Genomic DNA, 27,925 nt, shown 5'->3' with positions numbered 1-27,925 from the left:
TAGACATCATTGAGAGCGTTTCCAACATCACAACAGAACTTTGTTGATGTCACAAGAACTTGAATTAATTTCAAAGTCTCCTTTTTCATTTTATCGTCTATTAGAAAGTCGTTGGGAGCTAACTTTACCCAGTCATAAAGCAACTGTGCACACTGGAAATGGTGGAAAATATTACAATTCAATATAAAATATAGCTTCATAAAACGAATCGATTCCAGCAATCTTAATAGAACAATCAATATCATTGTTAAAGAGTCAAAATTGTACCGTCATTTAATTATTTTGTATTTAGTCTGAAACTTTTCAGAATACATTGTTATATATTTCTCTCTCTATGGATATTTATCTGAAATAATGAATGAATGAATCCGATTTCTAAAACCAAATCAAGAGACAAAACAGAAATTACAAACTGGTCACCATCAGTAGCTGGCACAGCCTCCTAAACAGAAGTTATATATAAGTTTCCTATTAAAAAAATAATAATTTTTGACTTAACTGCAATTTAAAATTTCTAGGCATACTTGTTGGTGTTTTGTTAAATATTTTATATTTCTAGTTGCCTTTTTTTTGTAAGGTGCCTCAAAACATGTTATTCTTATATTGTATAGTTTTCACCAGAGGCACCTTGTGACTAGCTGTGCTTTGTGATGAACCTTTGTTACAAGTTTAATTGTTTTTTTTTATTTTAAGAATGTAGTATTCTAACCTTTTCTTGTAGGTTTGGTAATGAAGTTGGATTTGATTTCCCTTGCAATTTAAGATAAGGCTGAGCTGAGCTTAGGAATGATAGGATGACTCTAGCAATGATAACAGGATGCACACACATGACAATTGTAGAAAATAGCTCTCTAGGTTCAAGTAGTTTATCTTCCAATGCAACCTCTTCTGAAATCTGCATCAAAAAAAAGCTATGGTAAGTTTATACAATTCTAATGTAATTGGGTTCACATTCACCGTTGATCATGCTTCCAAGTAGCTTATCTCCCAATGCAACCTCTTCTGAAATCTGCATCAAAAAAAGCAATGTTAAGTTTTTACAATTCTAATATAATTGGGTTCACATTCACCGTTGCTTCCAAGTACCTTACAAGATAATAGATCATAATAATTAAGCCATAGCATTTGATATCAACATGCCTATTGTTTGATATGCTATTGTTTTTTGGAGATGATAATGTTCTTCAACCAAACAATATAGACTACAGGTAGGCTTATACTTCAGCCTGTTAAAGATCTACCTAAAGCCTGTTATTCTAAGACCTCTGGACTTCATGGTTTTTTTCATGATGATTTCATGAAGCGGCACTAACTATTAACTATGCCTACAGTAATTTCAACTAGGTTTTTTCCTCTTTGTGAGATCATCTATCTATTTATCATTTTTTCTTTGCATTCTCTTGATATTATATTGAAATTGACATCAATCATTCAGTCTGTTATTAATTGTCCAATCACTCAATCAATAAATAAATCCACAAATTGTCAAATAATTAATCTGCCGTATTGGTAAATTAACAAACCTGCTGTTTGCATCTTATACACGGATGTCTATAAGTAGTTGTAATTAGATGACTTATTTACTCACCTATACCATACAGATGATGTGGTTACTAATTCTTCTATACTTGAAGAATTAATTATTTTAGTTAAAATGTCATCTTCACTTTATGTTATTGTCTGTAAAATGTATATAAGACTTAAAGCCTGATGGTTTTAAACATGTCTATGTAAAGCTCTGTCTACACTATCAAACTTGATGTGACAAAAAATGTGCTGTGCCCACATATGGACATGATATCATACTACCACTACCATAATTAAGCATATCACTACCATATTTGGGCACTGTATCACACTTTTTTGTCAAACTATAGTTTGATAGTGTAGACAGAGCTTAAGTGTGCAAATAAACATTTTTTAATTTATCTTGAATCATTTATTTATCTATTATATTATACCTGTACATTTATAAATATATATATTCTGTGTTCGATTCTTGGTTGGTCTGGCTTTTTCTCTTAAGTATCTTGGCTTAATTAAAAAGATTGATATGTTTCAGCATTAGTATACACAATTGAGAAAGTTTGCTAAAATAGATATAGGAGTTTTAGACATTACATTATCATCCAAATAAATAATCTTACTGTATGTGTAAATAGTTGAATAAATGTAACCTATCATATGATGAAATACTTGGTTGTTCTGCATGCAGATCACTGAATATACAGTTTAATGTTTTGACCTGTGAGATGATATATCTCTAAACTCACTTGTTTATTTCTTAAAGCAGAATTGTATGTGTTTTGTGTAGTTTTCTGTGTTTTCTATGATGAGATAAATCTTAAAGTCATTGACATTTAAGAATACAACAGAAATAAAAACAGTTAAAATACAATTTTAATTGGTGATTTAAACTTGGGCATTATCTTCACAGAACATAATAGTGTGCAATTTTATAGAAAAACATTCTTTAATTATAGCAGTATTTTGTTATCAAATTTAAATAACATACTATATCTATTTCCAAATATTTGAAATTATATCTATTTATTCATTACTTTTGTGTTTGAAAGTAATAAATTGAATGAAGGCTAATAGGTTTTGTATACAGCACTGTACATAATATATTATGGATAACATATCTTTTGCAAGTTTATGGGTGATTTCAACTTTGGCATATATTTCTTTATAGAATCACAATAACATACGCATCACCTGTAATGAAATCTTTGCAATACTTGAGGGATATTCCCATTTGTTTCCTATGGATAATAGGTACTTGAACATTATAAGAAACCAAATTACACTTAATTAAGTACTTATCAGTATAATGGTGACTGTTGTTTATACTTCCATGTCTTAATGGCCTTTTGGCCAATAAATTGTAATGTATTGCTATATCTAATTGGTATACTGTACTACGAACAGAATGTTCATAATGACAGTTCTTCAAATATTAATTTCATTTACCAATAACCAATAGTACAGATTAATTTTGTTAATTAATAGCAAGAATATTCAGGGACATATTTGTGTAAACTTAACATATTTTCTCATTTTCTGTTATAATAATATTATACTGTGGGAAGGCCATAGGTGGACCCAGAATGGCCAGGTAGGGTCCTAAATTCAACATTAAATAGGTTAAGTGCAGCACATTTTACAATTTTTAAGCTGTATTTGAAAATTCTGGATATCTTGGATTCCAACTGAATCCCACAGCCTCACACCAATCACCACCATTATCTATTCATCAATCAACAACTGTCTATAATTGTATATTCTCTATGTATCCCTACATGGTTTTTGCACATTAAAATACATACAATTTCTTAAACCAATCAGAATTCAAATGCTATAGATATTTGTCAGGCAGCCCAATTCTAATACTTTCACAAATCCGAGTAATGCCCACGTAACCTATCATTGTAAGTGGTGTACCCTGGAGAGGATTTAACAGCCTTAGGTACTAGTAATCCACTACTCTTTTGAAAAAGTGCACCACACTACATTCATTGCACATGAGCCATATTTAGCCACACAAGGGTCCAATCCGAAAGATAGCATCCAGTAACAGGGTGCAGTTGATTGATTCATTTATCCAATAATGTTTACGAGGCTGATAATGCGCAAAGCTCTGATGTACGCACAAGTTTTGAGTGTTTTAGATCTGATCATGCCATTGGCCTCATAAATCCATAACAAAAATTTGCCATCAATGATTGATGGATTTTAATATCTAGTTTAAGGATAATGACGGAATAATTCTACCGCAGTTACCGCAGTACATTTATTTACTGCAATAATATTTATATTTTAGTTTGTTTTATTGTTCATGAGGTAGTCACTGCAATTTATAAGTTGTATGATCTTATGGTATGATTGTGCAACTACACGAGGTTCTGCACAGTATAGGAAGATGATGATGATGATGATGATGGTGACAATGATGATGATGATGATGGTGACAATGATGATGATGATGGTGACAATGATGATGATGATGATGATGATGGTGACAATGATGATGATGATGATGATGATGATGATGATGAAGATAAAGATAAAGATGAAGATGGTGATGAAGATGAAGATGGTGATGGTGATGGTGATGGTGATGGTGATGGTGATGGTGATGGTGATGGTGATGGTGATGGTGATGGTGATTCAATAAAAAAAGCTAAATAACTGAATGAAGTTAAGGAGTAAACAAAACATAATTAATGCAGTAGAATAATTATTATCCCTTAATACGTATTAGTTTTATAAGATGTCTAATGCAATTTTTAAAATGTATTTCAATTTGTAAATCTTACCTTAGACTGGCCATAATGCTTCACTTCTGCATTCAACATGGCTTTAAACAGGAGTATCTCAACAGACCATGTCCCATTGTGCTTGCCTTGTGGAACACTTTCTTTGGAAGAGGTATATATATAATTGATTATTATTAGTTTACAGTACACACTATTTAATAAGTTTACTGTTAGTCGTGACTTTATCATAAACTAAATTATTACAATTTAGAACATATTATTTTATTAAATATTAAGATATTCTCCAAGTCAAGATTTTATCATTTGAAATTAATTTTAAGTGGATATTTTATGTGTTCCTGGGTATGTTCCTCTGGACTCCACTAGGGAACACTTTTTGCACCCTTGTCCACAGCAGCCATTTAAGAATTAACAGAAGCCTCCTACAATTTGATATCTTGGCTACAGACTTGAAGTACTGCATAGGCCTAACATAAATTAACCAGTGGACATTGATCCTAATGTACAGGTTGTCCACACTTACCAGCTATTGTGTTGTGAAGTTGATGCATCAAATCATCTGTAAGATGCAGTGTGGTATCTTCGCGACCAAGGTATATGAATATACGTGCCATCAAGCTACGGATTTGATCGTTGCATAGTGGTTGCGTGCTGGTAGCCAGTTTGCGCAGGCGTAGTAGTAAATTACTTTTGAGAACCGCAGGATGGAAGTGAACGTCTAAAGTTATACTTATGAAGATTTCTAAAGTACGGCGTAGGACCAACTATAAAGACATTTAGAATGGTATAAGAAGACAACATTATAACATTGGTTAAATTTAAATGATACAATTCTTCAATACCTCGCATAAGGAGTTTATGGAATAGATTTAGAGGTATTATTTAATGATCTGCTAGTATACATCAACACACTAGGCGTAACGTAAGTTATTTGACCAATCACAATTAGCAGCTTATTCGAACTGTCGCTTATCATTGGTCAACTCGGTTATGTTGCGTCTAGTTCGTTGCGGAACCAATCCTATTCGTTGAAGTTTGGTTCCCATTAGGACGCAATGCAAGGAAATAAGCCGTGTCGCGAACAAATTGATCAAATGAAAATGATTGATTATGACTTGTTATTGGCCAATTCTCTTGGATGCGGCTTTACGTCCTTGCGTTGCGTCCTAGTGGGAACCAAGCTTTATACCTGATCGTTTGAAGTATCCAGAAGTGCCAACAATGTATCCATGTGTTCTGCCACAATCTCCTTTCTTGCAATCGGTAAAAGAGCAAACTTTGCCACAATCGATACTGCATCCAGCTGTACCCTACGTCCGAGTTGACCTTCCGTATGGTTGACGTGATTTCCTGTCGAAAAAGGCCTTCTTAGCTTCCTGACATCAATATCAAACGCATGTGTTGGGCTTTGGATGCCGCTTTCACTATGCAATCGAGCCAGCCTGTTATTACAACGTGTTTTTGAGTTCTCTTGTTTGTATAATTTTGAAAGAACTCCAAATATACAACGTATATCAAGACGTTGAGCCAAAGACAGTATGGAATACCAGTGGCATTTTTGAGAAGATAACTCGTCATGTGTTTTTTCATAAGATGTCCTAATATGTGTCTTACATTTAATGCTATCAATTGATTCGTCATCTACATTTTCATTTCTTGTTATTGACAACGGTGATATATATTGTACTGGAAATGTTGTCTTATAAACAGACGATACACCTGCCATTTTTGACGTCAGTCGTCTGGGAGAGCCATGGTTTGAGTAAAAATCACTCATACTTCTCGTATTACGCATTTTCTTTAAAGAGCTTATGACCTCTGACCTAATATAGGAAAACGACGTGCTTTTCTTAGCAGTTGGTTTGATAAAATCCATAGTGTTCCTTCTCCACGAATCAATGCCATCTTCTGAAAGACCCAAGTTGCACCTACTCCCTTTGTTGTCGAAGCAGACTGACACCTTTCTAGCGATTGCTGAGTCATACGTATTGCTGCGTCTTCGCTTACGCTGATTTGGTGAAGGAATCCTGCCATTTGCTGTTCTATTTGACGTCTGACAAGGTTTTAAAAGATTAGCAGGTTTACCAGACGTTGTGTCTATGAAATTGTCTGTTGTATAAGCGCAGAACCGTTTTTGCGTGTATCTTGCGGCTGAACTTCTTCCAAACGCACTGTCTTCTTCGTCAGAACCAGTGTCGACTCCTCGAACGTATTTTTGACCGATTAAGCGAATAACTTTTAGAGCAATTGATTGTAATGACGTCACGTGGGTACAATCTAGTAGTTCCGTGACAAAAGTCAACAAGTCATGTTCCATGATTGTATAGTCGTCTTTGTTTTGCGTTTTGATTACCGCATGGGAGTTCTCTTCAAGTACAACCTAACCAAACCAAATAAAAATCAGCGTTATTAGTAATAAGTTTACATGGGTATATCATTTAAGTAACGTCTGTAATTAAAATTGGTTCCTGCTCGGACGAAATGCAACGACGTAGGCCGAACGCAATTGTGAATTGACCAATCAAAACAAGCGACAGTTCGCTTGCGCCGCAAAGAATTTGACCAATTACGACGCGATGGATCATCTGAACTGTCGCTTGTGATTGGTCAAATCACTTGCGTTGTGCCAATCGTTGCGTTGTATCCAATTTAGGTGGGTACCAAGTTTAATGGTCAAGATGTTTTAACTGCGACAAAAGAGTTAAGCATGTATGGTGATGAGAAATCATTTAGAATCTTTAATGGTAATCCTTTGACCAGTAATAATAACATGCTATTTAAGTTGTTTATATAATATATACAGTATACAGTATAACTGGAGAATAAGAAATAACACAATGATTAAATGTCTTTAATGTATCCGTAACCTTAACGATTTGTTTTAAGGCTATTTTTTTTATGGTAGTTTTTTGCCAACAACATTGATAATTATCTTGTTATTACAAGTCAAACTCGTAATGACAATAATGCTTGCGGTACACGTAAATAATTAATAGTGTTTGCATAGTGCACCGTGATATATTATGAAATATTTGTTTTAAAAAATCGACACTAAATACCTGTGCAAGTTTTTCTATTATTTGATGTAACTTTTCGACGAATGATCTTCCATATAATGTCTGCAGATTTAGAAGAGTGGCAATCTGATTGGACAGGCAACGGAGGAAGATACTAGCACATTCAGGATTCCTCACCATGTTGGTGCACACGTTGAGACAATTGTGCAAACAGTATACGCCATCTGTTGGAAAATGTATGTATTTATTTATGTATATTTTCTTCCATTGTTACATTATATTGAAAGAAAAAAAAACATTCGAAGTTGAGAGCAGATATATAGTACCGAAACGCAAAGCAATCTAAACGACCGTAAAACGCAAATTGGGAACGTTCGCAACCTCACACGTTTAGTCTAGACCAAACCAAACCACAAATACGTCACTAGCTTCATACACGTCATAATATACACCATTGGTTTACGCGTATAAATACGCGAGGCAAGTCTAACTACGTCACTAGCATCGTATCACGTCATAGCACCTGTAAGTACGCGTAGCCAAAGATAACCACGTTACGTCGAGAATTAACAGATGATACAAATGTATACGTTAACTTTTTCGTACCCCGATACCTCAACTAACCGTCGTCTAATGTTAGAGAACAACAAGAGGACAAAGGTACAGGGTATAATACATGTAGGCTACAATCGTTTTATTTTAAGGAAGAAAAAAATGTTTCATTATTGGGATCTCTGTAGGCCTACTGTGATAAACTGGACTTGAATGTAAAAGTTATTAGAATTTAGTAAGGATTGACTTAAAGTATTCCATATTAGAGGATCATGGCTATGGGTTGAATTTATTGTGGCGTAGGCTATTTGTTGGCGTTTCTAGTATTATAGTTGGGAAATTCTTGTAAAGACGTGACTTGTTTGAAAATATTTTAACAAATTGTCGGTGACATCAAGATAAAGCAAAACATTTCACAAGCATATTTAATTAAAAGATGATGAATCCAACGACTTTTGTACGCGGGCGTCTACATTGTCACTGTAATGTTGTGAAGTATGATAAAACAGAGTCAACAACAAAGTCATACAGTAACAATCAGTCCATAAACGTATATTTAGAACTATTCCATGAACTCTCTGAAAGATCTGTATATAACAGTCAAATTGCAATCAAGATTTGAAGCTTAAAAGCCAACGAATTAGCACGGCTTTAAAATACTTCATTTCCAATGGCATTGAAATCTAAAGAAAACTATATATGCGTATACTACATGTTAATGAAAACTCAATAGAAAAGTACAACTTAAATTGATATAACGAATTGCAAGACGTCATTCGTCTCGTAGATCAACTACAATGCGATGAGACGTATGTTCTGATTTGTGGCATTAATGGCAACGTTGAACATTGTTGTAAATAAATCTATTAATACAAAGGTATAGTACAAATATGTATTATTTTGTATGACAATGTATGTCAATCGAAAGCCACTTTGTTTGGTATATTGTATTGTATTATATTGTATTGTCTCAATATTTCATTTTGTTTAATATTCTTCCTAGACTTCCTCGTATTGCTTCTTCATAGAAATAGGTAGTTTTTTATCATATATTTTGTTAAGAGAAATTACAACAATTAACTAGTGGAAATTATATATCATAAAGCTCCAAACTAATTTTAATTGACATCTTGCCTTAATTTACGTGTTTTATATTCCTAAAGTTAGTGAATGAAACTGTTATAAAATGATATTAAAAAACAAAAGAATGCAGGCCTATAGTGCCATTTACCAGCCTGTATCACGATGCAAATGTCTTTATATAACCACTGAACACCGCGTCGCTTAATTCGATTGTGCAGTTGTGGTGCGTATTCACTGACGCACCCATTCGATCATTGTACGGCGTAGTACGGTAACTAACCGGTAATGATAGAACAGTTTTTATGTTTAAGTTAAAACCTCCTGACGTTATTGTTGTTGTATTGTGATGTAATACACCATCACTGAAGTTTGTTTTAGATTTATAAGCCATTAGATAGTTCATTTATGTCTGTTTCTTTTATATAGATAATGTTTCTTAATTAGCTGTTGAAGAAAAAAAACACCTGTAATAATCAGTGATGTTTTGTGGAATAGCATGAATGGCTCAAGGCTCGTTAATGCCTCTCTTTAGCAAGCACATTAGCTTAACGTGTGTTGAATATACAGTAAGGATAGTACAGTATTCAACATTTTCCAAGTTCAAAACAATTATATATATAATAGTATTGAGAATGAAGATCGATAGGGTGGTTTGGTGTAGCGTACTCGTGTGGTGTGAATATGGTGATGGGTTCCATGCGGACCCATCGAACTCAGCCGCCGAACATGTGTGTAACAATATCTATCGTATCGTTTTTAATATTGTACCATGTTTATTGTTTATTATTATAAATAGCGCCTGGTTATTACAAAGTGCGACAACGTTATAAAAAATTGCGACATAACAGAGGTATAATATTAGTATAATGATGATAACAATAATAATCGAATACAAGAGTGTTGTTGGGTTCATGTTGGTGAAAATGAGGATTTGTTGTGGCATGGTGTGTGGTAAATATTTATTAATTATGATAAAGATAATTATAAGGACACAATAATTGATGATAACAAAGACTACAATGTTGCTAAACAACCCGGTGCGTGCGCAGCTTCTTTGCGTTGCTAAACAACCCGGTGCGTAGCCTGATTGCGTTGCTAAACAACCCGGTGCGTGCGCAGCTTCATTGCGTTCCACTTATACTCAAAGCTTTTCTATATTATTTTGAATGCTATTACATTTTCTTTAGAATCCATAAATAACGTATACAGTGTATTATGAGGATAGAAATATATAATATGAAATGTGTTACAATAGAGTGTTGATTATGACATCACAATGATGTAACTGGTAATAGCGGTCGTCGCGATGGAGATGATCAAAGAATAGAACCGACTGGTAATAGCGGTCGTCGTGATGGGGATGATCAAAGAATAGAACCGACGGATTGACCGACCTGTTTATAGTATAAATACAGTAATTTCACACTTCACGTATAGTAAGCATTAGCTTGTGAATGATTCTAACGCTTTGTCTACACTATCAAACAATTTTGACAAAAAAGGTGTGATGTGCCCATATATGGTGGTGGTATACACAAATAATGGTAGTGATATGACATAATCATGTCCATTATGAGCACATCACATTCTTTTTTCACATAAAGTTTGATCGTGTAGACAGAGCTTTACACATATCACCGTCATTTTTTATGAATGTCTAGATAATAAATAATAAGGATATGCCTACTTGTATTCTTTAAATATTTAAATATTCTTGTATGGAATTTTCATCAGCAGCAGTGGAATTTATACATTCAGTTAAATAATACTGTTTTTAAAGGATAATGATTAAATAAATAATAATAATATTTAGATCTGAGGCTATCTCTGTCATGATTGGACATACCTCCATGTTAAGCTATGTCTACACTATCAAACTAGTTTACAAAAGTGTGATATGCCGATGTTAGTGATATACCCAAATATGGTAGTGATATGACATCACATCACATTTTTTTGTCACATAAAGTTTGATAAGATAAGAATATTATAGAATGTGTTTTCGGGAATAAAATAGGTCCTACGGGAGAAATTGGATCTGCTTAGGGATGCATTTTATTTGGAACAAATGATTTGATTCATGTAGATATAGAAATATTCATGTTCACGAAGAGCTTAAGTACGTTTGTGTTTAGAAGTTAGTTCAGTCTTATCTACAAATCTTCTTGACACTCATGATGCATTATAATAGACTCAGCCGTGCAATCCATTATAATGGTTGATTATCATTAACATAGTAACACGAATAATCATAGGCCTTGGTTTAGTTATGTTTTTTTACTCAATAAATAAGCCTACACATTTTTATAAATATAAATATGTATTAATAATATTGTCCTTAAGGTACTACCTGTCAGTAACATACAATAAGGTTGATGAATCCCCACACCGTTTACATTACATCTTACAGATGATACATATGCCGTCATATTTAAGATACAATGTCATCTTTTATTTGAAACTACTATACTATAACATGACAAGTCTCCGTAATTGCGTTTAGTAGGTCAGTATTATAATAGTTCCATGATACAGCCTGAAATGTTCGTCACATGTTTTGCTGTATCATAAATTTGGTTAGAGAAGTACATCCAGTAGTTATATTTCTAAAACACGTTTATGATTGTGCTTCGTGGACCTATGTGAAATATTATTAAAACTCGTAAACTGTATTGCCATTTGTTTTGACCGCGTAATGAGCTATTATAGAAGTCCGCCAATTGATAAAATAGGCAATTGCGGTGATATAGTTGATTTGCAACTACAGACGATGGATTAATTCCAAGTTAAAATCGGTGTATAAAAAGTATTATTTTGCAATGCGAGGTAGACATAACGATACCGCAGATTGAAGCCATTGACATTTACAGTTAGATTAATCAAAGTATCGAAAAAGTCATTGCAAAGCATTCTAAAGCTCTGTCTACGCTATCAAGTAGTTTGACAAAAAAAAGTGAGTGGTAGTGATATGACATCATCATGTCCATATATGGGCACATCACATTTTGTTGTCACATAAAGTTTGATAGTATAGACAGAGCTTTACAGTTACAAATTGTTACAAATTTAGACAAGCAGGTGGCTACATATTCCCGACAAGATATGTCTATGTCTATATTGTGAATTTCTCCGGTAATCGCTCCTGATTTTCGATTCATAACTTATAAAAAACTCGGGCATTCTGCCAAACTATATACATTGTTTGAAATGGAGACAAGCAAAGTAATTACGTATTCCCGACAAGATATATTATTTTTGTTAATACGAATTGTCCTAGTTATGACTGTATAACAACATATAATTTGTTTACTGAATTTGAATTAATATGTATCCGGGTCATAAAGTTAGATGTGTGCACGTCTACATGCATAGCATTGCGTGTCGTATATTTATACATGCTTTATCTAGTTTACGACGTCTGAAGTTGTTATAGGTTGGTGAAGTGTGCTCTGACATGAACATCATTTTAAAATTAAAGCTACAACTCATTCGTATAGGAAACAAAATTACTTTTTAAATTAAAAACGAAAGACCGGTCTGAATTGTAAACCAGTTAGTCCGAGACCACCTTAACAGATAAGAAATAGAGATTGATTAGTTTTTACTCGGCCCTTCACATGATACTATGTAGGCTATGTTTATTTTGGGTATTTAAAAAGAAAGATTAATACAGTAACTCACCGGTTTTCAATCTTGAGTTCTCCGTTTCAAAATCGAAGACATCACTATCGCTATCAACGTTTTCTTTAAACTCATAGTCAATTGAATCACAATTGTCTTGTACAATAACTATAGGTGTTTCGTCTCTGGATTTTCTTCGTCGGTGCCACCATTCTTTGATGGCCAAACTCTTCCGTCTTGGTGGTTTCATCTCCCTGGGGCTAGGTGGTTCCATATCGGACTCGATAGAATCAACAGACTCTTTACTGCCGTGTGGTGAACGTGTTCGCGTAACTCTAGCCACCAGTCGTGGAATGGCCAGTAAAGACACAGACGGCCTTCGATTGTCAGAACTGTTCGAAAGTTCCCTGGTAGATCCTTTATAATCCGTGCATCCAATTTTTTGTAGTAACTCCATTTTCTTATGTATAATTTCCATTTGGATATTTGTAAGAAACGGATACATATCCACTGGTTTAACACCTTTTTTGTTTTGAATTGTTATTCGTGCACCATGTTCAAGAAGAATGATCAAACATTCATGGCACTCTGTGTGCCGTTGCGCGGCTACGTGCACCGGGGTGTCGCCATTATCGTCTGCACAATTCACGTCTGCACCATACTTGATCAGCAACCTCGTCAACTCTGCGTTGTTTGCTGACACCGCCAATGATAATGGTGGACCGCTTAGGAAATGGAAGAAATCTTGGTAGTATTTGGTGATATCATTGCTTGTGCTCTGTGAATAAGAAAACCCTGTATTGTTTAACAGTTTGCGAATGATATCAATGCATTCTGCTTTGGAAGTTGCAGATGCGTCAGGGTTACGTTGACTTTCAAGAATTTCACGCGCAACTGCCGCTGACCAGTGCCAAACAGCAAAATGTAAGGCAGCCTTCAATACAACCTTATAGACGGTGTAAATCCCAACTGTTATACACTCATCATCGTCGTCATTTTTGTTTGAATCTTTATCACTTTCGTCATCATTTCCAATGATAATGTTGACCTTCGAGGTCATTCCTTCCATTATCCATTGCACTGTTGCTACGTCATCATTTCGAATCGCATCAATAAACACCTGATTGCCGTCTTCTTCAGTCGTCGATTCATCGTCACTGATAATAGACATTTTGAATGAAATACAAGCTCAATTGGCTTCCTCTGGTTTTATAGTTAACCTAGTAATAACATCATTCCAAGATTTTGTTCCAAATGTTACGTGGCCTGGACAACGGTTGGTCAATAATAGCCACCTTGAACATTCGTCAAATATATTCATTTTTGGTCATTTAGTTGGAACAAGAAAGAGCCATGTCTCTCTTTCCTTGATTGAACAACAATATTTGATTCAAACCACGTTCCCTGTTGTGAAGATCTGGAGCGGTGATCCAATTTTGCATCCTGTAGAGGAGGAGATAATGAATAATTTAGCTTTATACGAAGTACCAGCATTGTTTATCATATTTATATTATTATACAGCGAATAAACAACTTTATCTCTAGGCTCTGGAAGATGAAGGTGTTACACATTTTCCACCAATATAATTGTATTATGCGCAAATCACCTGCCTCTAATTTCGGAAACACTAACAGACAAATCGATTAATGTGATATTACAGACATGTTCCGCGGCTTGAAAAAAACACTTACCTGAGAACTGTGAAATGTTATCGTGATGTATGGACTCTGTTTGACATTAGGAATGTATAATACATCAATATAAATTGACTAAAGATATCGGGACCGATCAATAAGTATTATTGTAGGCATTGAAATAACAAGACAGTATAAAGCGTCACTTAAAGGGTGGTTCCAGGTTTAAAATATATAAACATTGATAATAACCAACCCAACTTATTTTTAGACAGCGGTGAAGCAGAACAAGCACCGCACTCCTTTGATGCTAGGAATTTTACTGTTTTTTAAGACAATTGGTAACTATTGCAATAAAACAAATGTTTTCTAGCATTCGATTTATCGCTGTCGTAAAATAAGTGGGTTATTATAAACTTGCAAAGGTGTATGATAAACAATAGCAATTATGAAACCGGAGCTACCCTTTAAGCCAAAGATTAATTTTTTCCATACACCTGACATGAAATTCAATAGTCATTTTGATAAACAGTTATCGCCCACATAGACTCATTTGGTTATAAACAGTAACAAGGTATATTTGATTTCAGGTGAAGTAATTTCTTCATTATGAAGTATTAATGGCAGGATATTAGGCCTACTGTAATTACCACCTCCACCGTAATCTATATCTTCATCATACGTCATTATTTAATATTATAATCAGTTTAATACTATATAAGAATGAACTATTATTATTACTCAGCGTCATTATCGCCGTCATCATCGTTAAGCTTACTTTGAATCCCATGAGGACGCAAGCAATTAATTTGACCAATCACAAGGGATAGTTTGGATGATTGGTCGCTTGTGATTGGTCAATTTACTTGCGTTGCGTTGATTCCGTAGTGCGAACCAAGCTTTGTATCATCAGTGTCATTAAAATCATAAATATCACTCATCAACATTTTAATAACCGTTTATCATTATTAGCATGCACTCATAGTATATTATCATTCTTCTTGTAATTTTTATCAACATTAGTGTTGTTACCTCATTACCTTCGCTTTTTGTTGCCTTTTCCGTTAATATTTTTACTCGTAAACCAAATTTTACAGAACGTGAAGTAACCATGAGCAGACATATTATGGTTACCTGGTTACGGCTTGATTTAAATGTTTTTAGTTTTTCTATTTGACAAATTGTCAGACAAGAATATAATAACATTATTTAGTTGAATTTGTATAGGATGTCACTTATATTAGATGGTATCGACGTAATGCCATCATAATCTATTTTTTTTAATGTACCAAAATACTATTTAATTAATCCACCCTGTAATTATAACATGGAAATAAAGCTTTCCGATAATACGTAATGTAAAAGGGTATACTATCCCAAAGCAGCAGATACTATACTTAGGCCTAATAACAATTGTTACATCCAGGGAGATGATTCAAAAAGTCCCCGAGTCATCAACAGAAATGCTTGTTTTAACAATGACTATCATTAATTAGAAATAATGAAAGGGCGTATTTAAACCTATCGAAATAAATAAAAGAATGATATTAAGAAAAGCAGTTTCACATTACCTTGATTTAATTTGCTGCATTGCATCGGTTGAGTGGTGCTTGGTTCGTTGTCAAGATATTTCTCAGTGGGCTTCTTCATCCTATAGCATCACCGTCGTTACTACTAAACATCTTATATGCGGTACACGAACACAACTGATTGGTTTACTTGAAAATCAAGGAGCAGACGACGTGATTTCCCGCTACGTCAGCAGCAGACGACAACCGCCGTTGATTAGCCGCTTAATTAATAGTTCATTCTTGTAACTAACACTCTTTGAATTGTATGTGACGAAGGCAATTCGACCACGTATACTATCTTAATCTCGCTATAGCTGCTTTTGCTAATGCGCAAACAGACTATATCAAACAGGACTAATACAATAAATAAATCATATTGACCCTTCCCTCCCACTGCTTCTGAAAGTACCTAGACCAGCAATTAGGCCTACCCTGGCCCCAGCCCTGTATACACATAGCTATCCCCTAGTCTTCCTCTGACCCCAGCTCATGGATCCCCTGGCCACAGCCTCATGGCTGCTCTTTTCCCTCATCCCATTGTGCTGCTCCCCTGGGCTCCTCTCATTATACAATCCAGACGCACAGGTCTTATTAGCAAGCCTATGTGTATAGTTTGTATGTTCCTAAGTTGATATATTAAACTCATAAGCTGTCAATGTTGCTGTTTAATAATACCGTATAGCATATTGCATTGATTACATTATGATTATGCTGTATATCACAATACAATAGTAGCACAATGTAGTATTGTATCGATAGGAAATTAAGTACGTTAGCTTGCTTGTTATGCAGTTATGGCATAACATTGCTATTTTCACATTTTAAATCAATTATAACGTTGGAACACTGGTGTATAGGCCCATCTTGCTTCTACCCATATTTTTTAGTATAGTAATAATAATTTATTTAGTACGATGAGATTGATTATGTTAAAAAGTACGTAATACTAGGCGTTATGTATGAGAATGTTTAAATGACGAATGCCGAATACACCCTTGAACTTTAAAGGCCGTTAGTCATTTTATTAGCAATCAATTTAAACAAAAATGACTAACAACGAATCAATGAAACTAAGTGATAATGAATTTGTTATTATTAATGTAGATTCCAGAGCAAAATTAGGATATCATTTGGCTCAGAGTTGCGTATGAACTAAGTGCCTAGTATTGCGGACGAAAACTTTGAGCCAATGGTTGTGATAGTAGGCTCAATAATGCTATATGTGCCATATATTTGGAATATTGGTTAGATCAGGGAAGAGTTACTCTTAGATACTTGTTGTAGGCCAACGCCAACATAGTTTATATTTTGGTACGTTGCCACATATTTGCTTGGACTCTCATTGGAATCAAAACTAAATATGTAGGCCTACAGTATATGGGTTATTTATGGGTCACCGGTAGGCCTAGAGGCGACCAGAACGCGTCACAAGCGACGATACACGACTCATAGCGTGACCCAACCCAACCACCCCCGCCCCCAACCGTTACACTATTCAAACAATGACAAACCTCAATGAATATTCTGTTCATTTTAATGTTGCATCGGCTAAATAGGCTGACGACAGGGCTACACCACCAGGCGCATGAGGTAGTCTATCTATGCTATAACCACCCGAGTCCGACAGGGCTAACCTATGCTAGAGCGAAAATAAAAATCTACCTACTAGGCCTAGGCCTAGCGAAATGTCCATGCTTAGTAAATAATATTCCCAACACATACATGAACTGTATTGCGTTTGGATTATGTGAATGTTTATAAATATTCCTTCAAATCAGTGCTATGTTTACTCACATTTTGCCTTTTTTAGACCACTGTGTTCGCTCGAAGTTCAGTCAAAAGATCGGCTGACTTTTCCCAACAATCCAGTTATCTGATTGGTCAAAAGTCAATGTAGTCCATAACTACACTATCCGGTAATCTGATTGGTCAGTTTTCAATTAAGACTTATCAATGTAGTAAAAAAAAATTCTAAATTTCAAACGTTTTAAAAAATGTGTAGTTTATACACCATGTATTATTATATAGCATGTCTATGCATTTAATTCAATAATATATTCAATTTTTTTTTTCATTTTTTATGATGAAAAATAATTGTATGGCTCGATTATTCGCGCGCTGTAAGTCTATGTTGCGCCATTACATCTCCTTGTACGGTTTCACTGACTGTATTTTGATGTAATACGCTTGTTTGTAACGACTGGAAACAAGCCACACAATAGCAGACGACCTTCTGCTGATAAATCTAGTAAATTGTTGTCAACACGATTTATCCGCCCACGTTTTCCAATGGCATTTGAATTCAGTTAGTATAATACTTTATAGTCCTACTGTCGAAACAAAAACATCTTTGAATACAACTATGATAAAAAAAAAACACACCAATTATTTTCATATAACTTAAGTTGTAGAAATACGCCTTAGTTACCAACTAAATTGGAAATTAGAAGTTAATTTAAATTGGATTTAAATCTCAATACTGTTCTTAACTATACTAACGATGTGTCTGAAATGTACGTAAGCATCTTTGAGAATACATGATAATGATGATTGAAAAAAACACAATTATTTTTATAGAAATAGTTTTTTGAAATACGCCTTATACTTTAGTTACCAGATAAACTAAATTGAAAATGTATTGAATTCAAAATCTCAATACTGTATTATGTTAATTAACTAAAGATATGCCTGAAATGTACGTAGCATTGCGTATTATAGACCTAGCGGAATTCGCCTTTTCACATTTTAAAATGCCATTATATGAGTTGCTTCCCAACCTGCTATTATTATATATCCAATTGTATTGAAGGAAATTAAATGTTCAACATTATTTGAACCATGTTGTTAATTGCGTAATGAGAACGCCGCTAATTAGGGCCGGCCTTTATGGGCAGAATATATGATTATAAACAAATTTGGTTAAAAATGTGTTGCATTGTTAGTTTTAGTGTTAGTTAGTGGTTGATTGCTTGCTTTATTTATGGATGTAAGGTGTAGGTGTACATTTTTGACAACCTAAAAAACCTGAATGTTTTCTAGTTATTATATCCGCAGTTGACTATTGAAATATATAAATTATTATATGTATTATCGCACAATTCTGATCGTCCACCTTTCCCTACACCTCTGATAACTAAATTTATCAGTTTGCCGCCCTCTAGAATAACTAACTAACACTATCAATCATGTGATATCATCAGCAAATGGCTGATTTGTTGTGCGTTAGATTTGTTGCACTACTGTTAGATTTTTGACAACAAAAACAAAACAGTGCATGCTTCTTTTTTTATATTAGGCCCTAAGTATTTTGATTAAGTGATAAATGCAACATGGAAGATAATAAGTAAGTTGTATTTATGTCTCAGATTTGAAGTTGGTTGTAGGCCTAGACTTTAGTTAGGATAGAAGCTACTAGCCGCAAGCCGCTACTTTTGACGTGGGTGAGAGTATCAATCATTATTCATCAGTACTTACATACATTTACACACTACATACAGTTTATATACTATAATAGTATAATATATAGCCTAGGCTATTTCACTGCAGTTGAGTGAGTTTCTTGTTTACAAAATCTAAATACAATATAGCCTAGATTACCGACGTGATTAATTAATCCATGCCAAATATTGCAATTATTTATTTTTAAAAACTTTTTAAATTATATTTATGACTTTTTTAATTTTATTATTTTTTTTTAATTTTCAGAACATTTCTCATTGACGTAAACATAAAATACCAGTTTACAGGAACAGAGGGTGATATTGCTGAGAGACTAAAGAATGGTATATACTTTATTTACTTTTTTCAATACATTTTTTAAATATTCACACAAATTGTTTATTGTTACTGCTATATTTTCTATTTTTAATTTAGATAAAGAATCATTGAAGAATGCCTGCAACTCTTTGCTTAACACCGGATCAATAAACAATGGTAGGCTTTGTAATTGTTGTTAGACAGACTGCATATACACGATTTATGGAAGCCCTCTTCTTGCAGAGATGACAAAAAAACAGTCGAGCTGTAACAAAGTTTCAAAGGGTTCCCAGACACCATGTTAATTTTTTAATCTGAGGGTCGTACAAGAAAAAAAAATAACGTCAAATGTTCTTAAAAGATTGCCCTACATCACTGAAATTGAAATGTTTTTTGATTGCCTAACATCCAACGAAAAAAACACCACAGTATAAGCATAGGCGATTCTTTTAGGATTTTTAAATCTGCAAAATGGCTTCCGCAGCACGAAAATCATATATTTAATTGATGCGCTCTTGAAAAGTTTTTTTTTGTTTCTACCAAAACTATCTGAGTCCTGGAATTCCCAGACAGTAAATATCTCATCAGATATTTTACTAGCGCTCCTCTCTGGTTTGTGATAATAAACAAAAATATGAATGTTTTTATGCCCATTAGATACTTCATTTGATATATCTGTCACTGCTGTCCACATCTCCAATTTAGTAACTAAGGAAATGTGTACCGTCAAAGCTGATCAGCCAATCAGTGAAGCTCTTGAAGTACTTGCCACAGCAACAGAATTAAGACAGACAATGGCATCAGGTTGGTGATTCTTTTGTGGTTAGGGTGATCAGTGAGGTAAAGGGAATGATGAGGATAATGATGACTATCATTTGTAGTAATAATAGGGAGGTTTTACAATGCTACGAAAACGGATACGTCACACAAATATTCGTTTTCGTAAGCCAGTAAAAATCTGTTTCGTTTGGTTTGTTCAAGGAAAAAAAAAGAGGAGTTTATTCAAAGCAGGTGTTTATTTTAATAAATACGGTATATGAATATAACTACTTAATTTCTATCTATCATACTTTTAATTTTTTAGAACCAGCCCCTCAAGAAAACATGGCTTGTACTATTACTGAAGACAGACCAGAATCTGATATTGTTAAACAGAGCATGAATGCTATATTGCCCTCATGTGTTTCAATCGTCAAACCTCAAATGGAACAACATATTACACCTAAAAATAAAAAGGTTACGAACACTACAAGATCTAGACCGCGACCCATAGCTATCAAACCTCAACCTCCTACTATCTACGGCCACACAGCCAGCACCTCGCAGCAGTTTGTACCGTTAATTTTAAAACCAGTTAATAACCCGTTCACCATAATTCCACAATCGCAAGTAGTTCAAACAGTTGATACTCTAGCAGTAAAGAAACCCACGTCGTGTAGCCAACCGATTTCACCACAAGCATCAGAATTTGTAAATAATCAAAAATCTTTTGCATCCGATCTTCACACATTTCGGCCGGTTAAACCAAACGAACTGCTTCTTGACATATACGAAAGTCACTTACATATGTTTGCAGAGAGTGTGTACTCAAGGTCCAGTCTGTGGGACAAAGTTGCCGCTAAAATGGTGGAACACGGTTACAAAGTTACAGGGTGTCAGTGTAACAATAGGTGGCGGTATTTACTAGCTACATTTAATAAAGTTGCAGCTAGTGGAGAGGGAACACATTCTTTTAAGTATTTTAACCGTGTAGCTGAAATTCTTCATAAAAAAAGTACAATGCCGGGCGTAAAGTCGCAAGGAGTACTCGACGAGGCCATGCTTGAGGTGCTCGGTCACGCGGAACAGCCGGTTGTCAAGAAAAGACGAAAGAGAAAGGAGGATGAGAAAGACGAATTAATAGCAACATTAAGTAAAAAGATGGAACAATTACAAGAAATGCAGAATGAGATGACCACCTTTTTATCAGAATTTAAAAGTGGCGCTATTAAAAAGCAATAAACAAATATAATTTCATAAAGATTAAATAATTCATTATCATAAAGATACGATAAAACTTTATTGTCACAACGGCAAAAATATACAGTTATGAGATATGGGTCCTTAGGTACACTCAAGTTAGTATGAATATAACATAAATTACAAGACTAAAATAAATAATAAACAGGGAAATGTAACAGAAACATGAGTAATAAGCGAACTAGCGTTTGAAATCTCTATTATACAACCTGATAGCTGATGGAATATATGTGTTTCTAAATCTGTTTGTTTTGACTTTGGGGTATAGTAATCTACCTGATCTGCAGATAACAAGGGTATCAAAGACAGGGTGAATAACATCAGACATAATACAATAGGTGTACTACAGTGTTTTCTCAATGTTAATACAGTATATAACCATCATCAATTCAATGAAAGTTATGAAAAAGGTTACAATATGTTACACAGATGCATAGAATAAATTAGATAATTTAATTAAATAAAAAACAAAGCAATTTGTTTTGTTGCAACATATACAAATTGTGTTTTTATATTTTGTTTAATATTTCTATTATAAATGTATTAAAGTAAAACCTATTTTTCTAAACTAAAATCTTACAAATAATACATAAATTTGAATAAAATATTTCAAGCCTAATCAACCATTAACCGTATATTTTTATATGGAAAGCACATTGAGGGCGCATGTTTACGGTAATTTCGAAGAACCGCTGACCCCGCAGTGTTGTCTGGTTGTTTTTTACAATGGTAAACGCGTTTTTAATTATTCTGATGCATTGTTAACGCGATTAGTCATCAAAGTTGTGTTGTTGTGTCATCGCTGCTGGTTTGTTTTTGGTGTGATTTTTCGTAAAAGAAACCGTTTTTTAAGCTATGGGTCTTTTTGGAAAGACACCCCAGAAGGATCCAAAAGAACAAGTAAAATATTCATGCCGTAAATATTATCAAAGGTTATACATAGGTTTAGTTAGGCTAATGTTTATGGCCTAGGCCCTAGCTAGCTAGGCATACTACCTAGCAGGCCTTGTTTGGGGCAATATCGTCGTTTCCTGACTGACTTCCCTGCTCATCTTCGCCCTACTAGGAGTACTAGCTAGGCCTAGGGTAGTACACTCAGTAATTTGAGTGTGGTGTAGTTCTAGCCTAGTCTAGGACTACATATGAGTTTTGTATTATTTTGTTTAATGTAATATTTTATAATCATAATGCATTTTTGTACAGTACCACCTTACACTTCGAAATATAAAATATAATTAAAGTAAGATGAATTAGAAATGACAGGTGTCAAAAGTAAAACTAAAATTTTAAAATGATTTTTTTAATTTTTTGTTACAATTTAAAAATGTCTTTAAAAAGTTGTTAATGATTAGCATTATTTTCAGCCGATTAGTGGACCTATTTTTGTTCAAACTTCTTTTCATTTATTAAGGTGAGACAATGGTCGTCGTCGTTACGAAAACAGCAGAGGGTCCTTGATAGGCAGATAATGGGTATGTTATGGATCATTGCTGTCTGATCATTCCGGTTACCATAAACCAACTTTTCTTACCATCGTTTCTTTCTCACCATTTCCTAGAGGGATTTCTTTTGAAATGTACTTACGGCGGTCGAAATGAACAGTGCCAACAGTGGCAACAACATTTTTAAAATGCAAATATATCTACATATACCCTCAAAACTTAACCCTCAAAAAATAAATAAATGATATTTTCTGCCAAACATCGTGCTAGTCCAACTATATAATTTAGATAATAATAATGTTGAAGTTTACCAACAATTTATTTATATTTTATCTGATTGTGACTGTCACATGATAATAAAAAATAGTAAAATTAAAATTGTTTAAATATTTTTATGTTTTATTTTAAGCAATAAAAAGAGAAGAAGCGAAGGTCAAACGATCATTAAAAGATGCTGCAAAGAAGGGACATAAAGATGTATGTACGGTTTTAGCTAAAGAAATAGTAGGCTCAAAGAAAGCAGTGACACGTTTACACACCTCAAAAGCACAACTGAATTCAGTCGACATGCAGATGAAAAATCAGCTAGGTAAGCTAGATTTGTAAATGTGGTAGAAAAGTATTAAAGACCCAGTCTTCATAGTGACATTGGGATTATTCTGTAGACAGTACAGTGTGCTGTATCTTTAGTTATACTGTCAAAATTCTATTAGACTATACTTAACTTCAAGGCAAGGCAAAGTTTATCTTAGTTAAATGTGATTTTTTTTTTCTTCATACAATTTGGTCATTAAGAAGCTTGACTTTGGATATCCCTAGGTCATGGGTTCAAATACTGTCAGGCTTTTTCTTAACAAAATTACAACTCACCACTCCCAAATTGTGTTTATTATAGAATATCTTGTGTATATATTTGTGTGCCTGTTTCTCCAGGAGATGATTGTAGTAAAACAACCGAGCATCCAGACATTCTCAACCACACTTTATTTCCCTTTGGAATCATATGGTGTATCCTACCTTTAATAGTTAAACAATATATATCTTGTGAACAGAGAAAGGAAGGAAAATCATAAAATAAATCATAAAATCATAAAAATACATACAAAGTGATAACATAATTTACTGACCTTTCAAATAAAAACATGTATAACAGATTTTCCAGGGATAGCCCAAAAAGAGCGTTTTAGTTTAGTTTAAGTTGTTTTAAAATTATATTTTTATGTTAAAATGTGTCGCAGGGCCCCTCGGAAAAGCAGTTTTTATTTAATTACTGAGAGGGCGACCCTAGGGAAAGAAAACTAAATAAATAAATTAGCTTATTTCCATTGGGATCCTTTTTTAATCTAAAATAAATAATCTAAACATTACAAAGTATTGCATTAAACACGTAAATAATATAAATAACACAAACAAAATATATATATTTATACAAACAATTTAATTAAAAAATGATTGACTAGTTATTAATTTAAAAACATATTTACAGGATAAAAAAACATATCAGGTAAAGGATAATGAATACATTCACTAATGGTTAATTCCTTTACATCTAAATATATATTTTTTGATTTTAAAGAAAACAGCGTTGTTTGATTATTTACAGCTATGGTGCGGATGTCTGGGGCATTAGAGAAAAGTGCTGAAGTTATGAAATCTATGCAGTCACTTTGTAGAATAGGTGAAATCCAGAGTGTCATGACAGAGATGTCAAAAGAAATGATGAAGGTATAGTCATAATGTTTTGCTTGTTCACACAGTAATTAAATCTGAGAAGAGGAAAAGAAGCTTTCCGGAAAAAAAAAAAAACATTTGGAGAATAGTTTCACATGTATTTACATAGGTATGTTCGCACTGAGGCTGGATGGATAAACTTGTTTGCGCCTTGGTCCAAACACATACATTTTGTACGGAATTTTAAGTGACAAGATCAAAAGTTTACCTCTAGTTTCGAAACATCTCCGCCCCTAAATGCTTGACTGATTTTCAAAGTTGTTAGATTGCCTTGGTGTGAACAGATCCATTCTTATTATCATTACACCCATTTTTCATGATTTTTTTAACTGGTCACCAGACCAGAATTTGGACTCAGTGTGAACGTAGCTTTAATATAATTTAACAATGGAAGGAATTTGTCTTTATGTTTGTGATGTTAGGCTGGAATCATTGAAGAGATGATAGAAGATACTTTTGAAAGTTTAGAAGATCAGGATGAACTGGAGGATGCTGCACAAGAGGAGATCGACAAAGTTCTATTTGAAATTACAGCAGGTTAGTGGATGAATGATTGATACAGATAGGTGGATGAAAAGTAAAATGAATGAGAACAAAGAAGAAATCAATGGATTATGGAATATGGTAGAACCATTATTAAAGGGACCCAAATTAATAGGAGTTTTCCCCTCATTCATTTCACAGCAAAGTGTCTTCTGAACAGAATCCCCTGGATAGGGTTGTCCTCATTCATTTCACAGCAAAGTGTCTTCTGAACAGAATCCCCTGGATAGGGTTGTCCTCATTCATTTCACAGCAAAGTGTCTTCTGAACAGAATCCCCTGGATAGGGTTGTCCTCATTCATTTCACAGCAAAGTGTCTTCTGAACAGAATCCCCTGGATAGGGTTGTCCTCATTCATTTCACAGCAAAGTGTCTTCTGAACAGAATCCCCTGGATAGGGTTGTCCTCATTCATTTCACAGCAAAGTGTCTTCTGAACAGAATCCCCTGGATAGGCTTGTCCTCATTCATTTCACAGCAAAGTGTCTTCTGAACAGAATCCCCTGGATAGGGTTGTCCTCTGAATAAGGTGTTCAAAAGGAGGAGTACTACTGTCACCTTAATTACCCCGTATAAATGTTTCCTATAGTGTTAAAGAAAGAAGAGTGTTGTGGTTTTAAAATCATCAAATTAAAATGCATGTAGTTTTTTATAAATGTTGCTTTTTTCCACTTCAGGTAAATTAGGAGAAGCACCTGGAGCTGTAAACGATACACTACCCGAGCCAGAGGGCGCTGTTGGAGGCGTTGAAAGTGAGGATGAAACAGAAGATTTAGATGAAATGCAAGCAAGATTAGAAGCATTACGGAGTTAGAATTCTATCAATTCATAATGCTTTTTTTCTTTATGCTGTCAGTCAGAAATGGTTGCGCTGTAACGGACTACTCAATATCTAAATTAATTTTTATTTTTTGTAAATCCTCTACTTTTAATTTGTGTCCTTCGTAACATTTCTTAGAGTTACTGGAAGTGTTTCACTGGAAACTTGATTATTTGCTGGTCTAAATTTCATAAAGTAGAACGCATCCTTAATATTTGTATGATATTTAAACATAGTATGTTGCCCCAATTGAAAATGTCCCCTTAATAGGGTTGTATTGGTGTCCCAAAAGAGGAGTTCTATTGTAGTATGTTTCTGGGGAGGTACACACAACTGGGTAAGAGACAAACCATTGAAAAGCTATGGGCTAGTTAAAGGGGTCATTGTAAAGTCTGTCTCCCTTTTAATTGTATCATGGTATGCCCACTGTAAGCTATGATGTTTAGCATTTTAAGTATATTTGGAGTATACTTAACTTAACTTATTTTTTGTTGGTAAATCTATTTTTGCTCTATCTCAACACCATACTGCCCCCTTTTTTCTGCTTACTTTTTGTGCTACAGAAATTAGGGTCTAGTAGCCCTAAAAAAGTTTCGTTTACATCCTGTACTTGTAATGTGAATGATTTTTTTCACATTTTTTTTTCCTTTCCATAAACCAAAAAAAAAACAGTTATGTGAATTCCTAATAGCAAATTAATATCTAGGTCAAGACATTTTTTTCTTTTCTCCTTTTATTATTTGTTCACAAATATTTTTTTTTAAATATTCATGGTTACGAATGTTGTAACATTAATTGCTCGTAGTATAGTTCCCTATATTGTATATATAAAATAATTTTATAAATTTAAATATTTGACACAAGATTTCATATGATAAACAGATTATTATATTGAAATATAATGTTAAGGAAAACTCATTAATTTATATTAAATGATTTTATAATATCACTTAGTGAAATGTTTTATTGTATTTATTTACAGATACAATATTTAACTGAAGTATTTCAATATTTATATAGATTTTTATGAACTCATATGGTAGTGTGGACAGAAGTTACAACTCCAAATTGTGTATTTTTACGTCAGTTGAACAAATAAAGCTTGGTTCCCACTTGGACACAACGTAAGGGTGTACGCGCAACACAAGTGGGTTGACCAATCAAAAGCGACAGTTCGGATGATCCATCGCTTATGATTGGTCAAATTACTTGTGATTTGCGTCCTAGTGTGAACCAAACTTGATCAGGTTAAAACATTGATGTGTGAACAAATGAAAGAAAATACATTATAGGTTGTATAACTATGACAAATATATTGTTTATTCTGCATATCACTGGGAGTGTTGGTTCTTTTCATTTTATATTCGTATTAGAGTTATTTTGCTGGGTGGGGGAGTTTCAATATTCTGAACAGTTTTTACGTCTTTATTTTTATTCTTTTTTTGGAATCCATTAGGCCTATCATAATATACTAACGTTATACGTTTGTAGTTTTGGTCTATATCATCTTTGTTTAATCAATATTTGCTAATTTATTTATCAAATTGATCATAAACTCTAAATAAAATTGTATAGTAGGTCTAAGTTCCGTAGCGGTTAAATACGTTCTGTGTTACTATTACTGTATAACGAGCGTATTTGTGACATCGTTTTGTACTTAACAACAAAATTGTATTTTCGTTTTTAAAGGGGTAGTTACGCCTATATAATATTGAACCCAATAGAAATATCTAGGAACTTTAACTAGGACTTTTATTGGTCTTTTACATTAAGGGATAAGATGGTTTTAGGTTGGATACGTCCAGGACTATATATTGCCAATTTTTCATTCAGGGATTGAATACTGTGCGAACACG

The 27,925-nt window shown here is 33.9% G+C and overlaps 3 protein-coding genes across 3 annotated transcripts; 2 read left to right on the top strand and 1 right to left on the bottom strand.

The window, feature by feature from the left end:
* Positions 1 to 316: 316 nt before the first annotated feature.
* On the bottom strand, positions 317 to 13,833 carry LOC144837339 (uncharacterized). Its single transcript, XM_078692398.1, has 7 exons — positions 12,614 to 13,833; positions 7,340 to 7,521; positions 5,470 to 6,660; positions 4,804 to 5,044; positions 4,320 to 4,420; positions 710 to 895; positions 317 to 442 (listed from the first exon to the last, which is right to left on the bottom strand). Exons 1-7 carry the CDS (start codon positions 13,722 to 13,724, stop codon positions 317 to 319), a joined length of 3,138 nt encoding a protein of 1,045 aa, XP_078548524.1. The 5' UTR covers positions 13,725 to 13,833.
* A 5,135-nt stretch (positions 13,834 to 18,968) lies between these two features.
* On the top strand, positions 18,969 to 22,022 carry LOC144837710 (uncharacterized). The gene is made up of 5 exons (XM_078692935.1): positions 18,969 to 19,102; positions 19,465 to 19,541; positions 19,633 to 19,692; positions 20,173 to 20,319; positions 20,600 to 22,022. The coding sequence occupies exons 1-5, from the start codon at positions 19,089 to 19,091 to the stop codon at positions 21,514 to 21,516; spliced, it is 1,215 nt and encodes a 404-aa protein (XP_078549061.1). The 5' UTR covers positions 18,969 to 19,088; the 3' UTR covers positions 21,517 to 22,022.
* Positions 22,023 to 22,314: 292 nt separating this feature from the next.
* Positions 22,315 to 27,394, top strand: LOC144838766 (charged multivesicular body protein 3-like). Its single transcript, XM_078694239.1, has 6 exons — positions 22,315 to 22,434; positions 22,946 to 23,006; positions 23,386 to 23,565; positions 24,580 to 24,701; positions 25,130 to 25,244; positions 25,927 to 27,394. The coding sequence occupies exons 1-6, from the start codon at positions 22,390 to 22,392 to the stop codon at positions 26,061 to 26,063; spliced, it is 660 nt and encodes a 219-aa protein (XP_078550365.1). The 5' UTR covers positions 22,315 to 22,389; the 3' UTR covers positions 26,064 to 27,394.
* The last annotated feature ends 531 nt before the right edge of the window (positions 27,395 to 27,925 follow it).

Source organism: Antedon bifida, chromosome 3 (genome assembly GCF_963402885.1).
Source record: "Antedon bifida chromosome 3, ecAntBifi1.1, whole genome shotgun sequence".
Lineage (NCBI taxonomy): Eukaryota > Metazoa > Echinodermata > Crinoidea > Comatulida > Antedonidae > Antedon > Antedon bifida.
Note: the sequence above shows the minus strand (reverse complement) of the source record. Positions and strands in the feature narration are given on the sequence as shown.

Excerpts from the sequence above, each read along its gene's own strand:
- LOC144837339 (XM_078692398.1), bottom strand. The coding sequence starts at position 13,724 with ATGTCTATTATCAGTGACGATGAATCGACGACTGAAGAAGACGGCAAT. Across the intron at positions 6,661-7,339 it reads TAATAGAAAAACTTGCACAG|GTTGTACTTGAAGAGAACTC; the intron begins GTATTTAGTGTC and ends TGGTTTGGTTAG. Across the intron at positions 896-4,319 it reads AGCATTATGGCCAGTCTAAG|ATTTCAGAAGAGGTTGCATT; the intron begins GTAAGATTTACA and ends TTTTTGATGCAG.
- LOC144837710 (XM_078692935.1), top strand. Across the intron at positions 19,693-20,172 it reads CACCGGATCAATAAACAATG|ATACTTCATTTGATATATCT; the intron begins GTAGGCTTTGTA and ends TATGCCCATTAG. Across the intron at positions 20,320-20,599 it reads AAGACAGACAATGGCATCAG|AACCAGCCCCTCAAGAAAAC; the intron begins GTTGGTGATTCT and ends TTAATTTTTTAG.
- LOC144838766 (XM_078694239.1), top strand. The coding sequence starts at position 22,390 with ATGGGTCTTTTTGGAAAGACACCCCAGAAGGATCCAAAAGAACAA. Across the intron at positions 23,007-23,385 it reads CCTTGATAGGCAGATAATGG|CAATAAAAAGAGAAGAAGCG; the intron begins GTATGTTATGGA and ends TTTTATTTTAAG. Across the intron at positions 24,702-25,129 it reads TGTCAAAAGAAATGATGAAG|GCTGGAATCATTGAAGAGAT; the intron begins GTATAGTCATAA and ends TTGTGATGTTAG.